The sequence below is a fragment of the Apus apus genome, chromosome 6, assembly GCF_020740795.1.
Source record: "Apus apus isolate bApuApu2 chromosome 6, bApuApu2.pri.cur, whole genome shotgun sequence".
Lineage (NCBI taxonomy): Eukaryota > Metazoa > Chordata > Aves > Apodiformes > Apodidae > Apus > Apus apus.
The window spans coordinates 19,081,821-19,087,820 of record NC_067287.1 but is presented as its reverse complement, the minus strand read 5'-3'; the positions used below and the strand labels follow the sequence as shown (position 1 = coordinate 19,087,820).

Here is a 6,000-nt window from a genome sequence, read left to right as displayed (position 1 = left end):
GTATAAAAAGATAGCTGTTTCCAAGCAATGAGCAAATCCAGTCATTCATCTGGCACTGTAAAATTCCAGGTATGTTTGCCAGCCTATGTATGTAAGAACTGTTAAATCAACTTGGACTTGCACTTCTGCTCTAAGCATACCAGAGAATGAGCTGTTTAGAGGCAAAGGAATCCTGTGTTTCATCGAAAATAAATGTCCTGCAAAATCATCCATGACTCAGCTGAAATGAAAACTGTGAGTATTGGTTCTATGTTAGCAAAATCTTTCTCTGCAATTGAAATTTTGGCCTGTGTGTGAGGACTTCTTCAGTGGGTCCAGGGAAACTGCAGGGCACATGTGTCCAAAAATATTCTGTCTTCCCACCAGTCTGACATCTCAGTCATGCCATACAGTCAGGAGGTTTCTACATACAGGGCCTGGGTTTTAATAATGTGGCTTTCTATCAAACTAATTCACACAATTTTACTCACTTTGCTTGGTGCTGTGACACGGCTCTTGTGAGGTCGTTACTTTTATTTTGCAACAGGATAAATGCTGATAAGGATGGCCATGGAATTGCCACATGACATGGGATTTTGTGTACATACAGGAGGGCAGGAGTTGGCCTCCTCAGCTGTGCAAGCTGCTGTGGAGGAGCCCAAGGCACAAGAAAAAACCTTTCCTTCCACTCTGCTCTGGGACCTGTGGCTGAACAGGGACTCGAAGGCCCAGCTGGGAACCCGGCCTCCCCACGACCTGCTCGTCGGGCACACAGGGCCTATTCCTCGGCCTTGTTCACTCCTTATTTCTCCAAGACATCCATAAAACCCCGACCCCACAGAGGGACGGGACAGCGCAGTTAATGAGTGCTCGGGCGCTCAGGCAAGTGCCAGGCCCGCCCGGTGCTGCGCGGCTCGCGCCCCTTGCGCACCCCTGCGCGGCGCCGGCACCGCCACGGGGGGAGGCGACCGGGCGGCCCCGCTTCCCCTCCGCTCGGGCCCCGGGGCCGCGGCACAGGGCGGGCTCCCCCCGGGGCCGCTCAGCGAGGGGGCCCCGCGCCGCCTGCTGAGGAGACGAGCGGCGGCCGCTCTCCCCTCAGCCGCCCCGGCCCGACGACCCCGGCGAGCCGGGTGACACTGCGCACCCGCCGGGCAGAGCCGCCGGGCAGCGGAGCGGAGCGCTCCCCCCGCCCCAGCCTGGCGGCGGCAGCCAAGGGGGCACGGCCCCGTCCCCGCCCGCCCGCCGCTGCCTCCCGTCGCAGCGCGGAGCCGGCGGGCGCCCGCCCCCGCCGCCGCCCGCGCACGTGTGCCGGGGAAGGCGTGCGGTGCCGCCCGGGCGGCGCTTCCCCCGCTCCCCGCCGCCTCCCCCCTCCTCCGCATCGGGAGCGGAGAGCAGCCTCCGCCCGACGCGCCCGGCAGCGCCGGGGCCGCTCGCCGACGTGCCTCCCCCGCGGGCGGCCGCCCTGCCAGGACGTCGCCGCTGCCGATGGCCGCGCCGCTGCCCGGTGTGCCCCGCGGCGCGGGGCGGGCGGCGGAGCCCGCGGGCGGCAGCCCCCGCGACGCGGCAGGCTCCCCATGCCCAGCTCCCAGGCCCCCCGGCGGGGACCCGCCGCCCTCGCCCCCCGACAGGTAAGGCCGGAGCCCCGGCGGGTGCCCCCCGCCCTGCCCGCTCCCACGAGGGCCGGCCTGCTGCCGTCTAGGGGCTGGCGGGCGCCCTGCGGCGGGAGCGGGTCGGCGGGGCCTGGGGCGGTGGTGGCCCCGCGGCTCGAGAGCGGCGGGTCGGGGAGGGGGCGAGGCGGCAGGAGGGGGGCGGTCGAGCCCGGGACCGGCCCGCTCCTCCCTGGAGCTCAAAAGTTGTTTCCCGGCCCTGCAGTCACTTCCCACCCTTGCCGATGCGTTTCCCCACCTTCTGTTTTTTTAAGAGGTTTCCCAGTTTGAGGTGACAAGAGGCGACGTGGCCGACCCTGCAGCCCAGCCGTTACTTTATCATTGCAGTGCCTTTCTTAAAATGTTCGTCAGATAAACTGCTTCACCATTAGCGGTGCCGCTGCCACTGCTGTCAGTGATGTGCACCCTGCGTTACCTCTCGGGCTGCTCTTAAAGGCATTGGCCTCTATTCTTACTAAAGGAAACTCTGATCTGGGTTTTTCATGAAGCGTCTAATCAATTTTTGGTAGACTGAAGTTCAGAGAACCTTAAAATACTGCAGACAGGATTTTTCAGTGCTCCTTAATGCTAAATATTACTTTAAATGAATATTTGGTGAGAAAGCATCTTCATTCTGCATTGGTGCCTTACTGTGTCGGTTTTCTTCACTTTGTACCAATTACTATGTGAAATCTGACATGACAATAACGAAGATAATAAACTTAAATATATAAGCTTGGAGCCCTCAACTCACACATGTGGAAAAATCTGATTAAGTACTGGCAGACTTGGATAGTTGGGGTGCTTTGGGTACTGTTCTCTAAATAAAATCAGGTAGACAAAGTCCCATTCAATATTTTCCAAGATAAAATTGCACTGTAATGTACACACCATTTTAACAGTATTCCTTGGATTCTTCTAACCAGTGCATAACTGAGCTCTTCAGCAAGTACAGCAGTGATTACCTGCACTACTTTTGCAAATGCTGCTTGGTGCTGTTTGCCACAGAATCAGATGTAGTTAGCCAGAAACTACTGAGACATTTATTTTATGATGGAGCTGCGAAGATTCAAAGACAAAAGTAACTGAGAACAGAAATACGTGTATTATTTTGCTCTCTTTTGTCAGTCACTTGGACTCCTGATTCTAGGGAAAAAGTTTCCATTTGTTTAAAATACAGTTGTGATGTACTTGGGAAGTGTTACTGAGAAGTTACATGCATCCCTGTTGTAATGTGTGTACATAGGGAATGGCATGAACACGGGGACAACAAAATATTTACTAACGTCCTTAGCAGCCAATATAAATATATGTGTGTTTTTACTCTGCAAAGACTTACACATATTCAAACAACATTATATTCAGAGCTAAGTACTTGGATTGCTTTCAAGTAGTGTTAAGCACTGTATGTTAATAGATTCAGCCTACTGATTTAAAAAAATAGCTGCACAAAAAAGCTAATTGCTGCAACCAGCAAGTAGCATGGTATTAGTGCTTTGATATTTCATGCCTTGTGGTTGGATATTGCAGTTTTAACAGCAGTTGATACAATTATCGCTTGATATTATATATTTTGTTGAAATAGGAGAAAAAAGAAAGATGAAAATATTGTGGAGATCCCATCCATTCCAAATCCTTTTCCCGAGCTGTGTTGCTCTCCGTTTGCATCAGTTTTGTCAGCCAGTCTGTTGCCCAAGGCAACTTCAAGAAAAAAGCAGGTAAGACTTGTAAATTATTATTTGACAAATTCTCAGTTGGCTTCATGAAAGCTTGAGGAAAAGCCCAGTTACCTATTAAGTTCTTTTGCTGATAAATGTGTTCCATATTTCTGTAATTTGGTGATATTTTCTCTGTAGGTCATAGCTGATTGTAGAAAATGAGGCTTCTGAATCTATGACTTAAGATGTGACTGTTCTTTCACAAAGTCTACATGTGACTCTGCACATTTTTTTTTTTGAAAAGCAAAACCAGGGTAGGCAGGCAGTACGTTATGTCCTTACGTGAGAAGTTAATTTCTTTCTTCCCTTCCTTCCCACCTCCAATAACTGTCATCAGTGCTATAGAGTGGAGGGATTCTAACAGGCACTGGGCAGCTTCTTTTGTCTGAAACTAATTTTGCTAGGATAATTGAATAAATCAAAAGTTGATAGGGAAGGAGCAACTGCTGTGTATATGGCTATACTTTATTTGCATGGTTTTTATCTGTTTATGGCTGATGTTACTATATTTCAGTAAATACCTTGAACTGCAAGTCAAGGGAAGTTCTGAGTGTGCAGGCAGACCTGGTACTGCTCTGTCCTAGTAGTGTTCACACTCGCTGTATTTGTTATTTTGTGTAGGGTAAAGAGGAAGAGATTCCAATTAATGGAGCTTACTGGTGTCAGAGATCTGTTTCACTCTTTGAAAGCTTACCTGTCTAATTTCTCTTTCCATTTCTTGAGTATGGAGAGAGTTCTGATGAGGAACACTGGGAGTAAGGGTACTGCCTGCCTATTTTTTTGGTGGTCTGAGAGATAATGGTCTTAACAGTTCTAGGGGTGATATTGGAGGTGTAGAACTTAACAGCTGCTGCTTATTCAGGTTTTAGATTTGCATTAAGAAATTGTCTGGAAGTTGAAGTTTCCTGTGGTTGTGTTAACTTTTTTGAAGCTGATCTGTTTCTGTGGACCTGCCAGAGAACTGTACTAGCAAAGTCTTGGCCAGCACCTTAAGGAGGAACCTTCTCCCCCCTTCTTCAGTCAAAAACATGTATGTGTCTGGGAAACTGCACTTAATCTATTTTGCCCCTTAATCTATTTGTTCTCTAAAAATAGCTGTAGTGTCTTTCTGGAATACTTTTGTTGCTTTTAGTTCTTTCTTATAGAATTAGTACTAACCTGAAGCTCTACTGGTGTTTGTGTATTTAAATGTTGCTAGTGCAGTAGGCTAAAATTGTGCTAGCTTCATGCCTGGGCAGGTTGGAAGCATTGACTCTCTGCAGAGGTAGGAAATCACTGAATTGGTAATCTTTCAAACATAAGGACTACAAGTCATATTAAAAAAAAAAAAGTTTAAATTACTCATGTTGCTGGTTTAAATTGCACTCATTGTGGTAGTCTTTGTGCTTGTAACTGGAAAATAGATTTCCCAAGCATGATTTAACACACAAAGGTCAACTATCTGCTTTTGTGTCCTGTCCTGTTTAAAATTACTGACTGACTTGATTAGTTAGGCCAGTTAAGTGTTAGCGTCAGTCTCTCAGAAGCTGAAGTTCATAGCTTCACTGATTTCACTTCTGTTTCTTCATAAAAGCTCTTGTCATACTTTTTATGACAGTTTCTGCTCACAGTCCTTCAACTTCTCCTGGTTTTCCATTTAAGAACAAGCCATTTTTCAGTTACCAGAGAGATTTTCCTGGTATTTTCTGAAGTAATTTTAACAAGACAGTATTTCTGTCAAAATCCTTTCATCTAGGAAAATGTTTATGGCCACAGCAGGAGAAGTGGTACTGGGCTAAGTTTACTTTTTGTCAGACACAATGTTATTGTTCTTATGTTCTTCATCTAGAGTTATTAAAGGTTAAGGCCAAATGGCAACTGTTGAGTTAAACTTTTAGCTTTGAAATTCAGGTTGAAGTCTTCTAATATGTTTCTCTAATTACTTTGATTTAAAAAGGAGAGAGAAGGAACACTAAGCAGGTATGCAAAGAGGAGAAGTGATCTGACTATGATTTCCCACAGGTGTCTGTGGAGGCTGTGCTTGGAAATGTTGTGTTTCCACTGTTCTAGTTTCACCAAATTTGTAGCAGCTCTGTCTGCAAATACCTAGTCCATATGTAAAGATTTCATTGAATATAGCCCCAATGTCATGGATATTACTATTTGATAGTTTCCTAACTCTTAAGATAAACCAGTTACACTTAAGCACTTTTTTTTTATGATGTTGACAGCTGCCAGATTTTTTTTCTGTTGCCTCTGTGATAATCTACATGTACTTCCAGTGGTTCTTCTTTTATATTGCTTTCTTTCTGATTTAATTTCTTTTTCTGTAGTGTTCTTAATTTCAGGCATAACAAAGAAAAATTACAGTGTGCACTTCTACTTATGTCTGGCAGGTAACTATTACCAAAGTAGGTGTATCTAAAAGACAAGGTTCTGCCTTTTCTGACTTATTTCCTGCTACAGAAAAGATTTTCTACTTTCAGGGAAAAAAAGAAGTTGTGACAAATATCTACTCGTTTATGCGTAGCACCTGTGACATCTGAAATCTTTCCTCTTCTGAACAGATTATTAACATTATTATGAATTCTTGTTTTTCTAAGCAGAAATTTTTACTGTCTTCTGATGATCTTTTATCATAAGCTTCTCAAAACGTTGAACAGCATGTCTGTTTTGTG

At 46.4% G+C, this 6,000-nt stretch overlaps 1 protein-coding gene across 3 annotated transcripts in view; it reads left to right on the top strand.

The window, feature by feature from the left end:
• Positions 1-210: 210 nt before the first annotated feature.
• Positions 211-6,000, top strand: part of GRB14 (growth factor receptor bound protein 14) — a 63,296-nt gene continuing 57,506 nt past the window's right edge. For 2 of the 3 annotated variants that reach the window (XM_051623428.1, XM_051623431.1), the window contains exons 1-2: positions 1,281-1,607; positions 3,211-3,343. In XM_051623428.1, the coding sequence (XP_051479388.1) occupies positions 1,465-1,607; positions 3,211-3,343 (276 nt within the window). In that variant the 5' untranslated portion in view covers positions 1,281-1,464. Of the gene's footprint in view, positions 235-1,280; positions 1,608-3,210; positions 3,344-6,000 lie in introns of those variants that run through there. The other variant, XM_051623430.1, reaches the window with a different exon arrangement.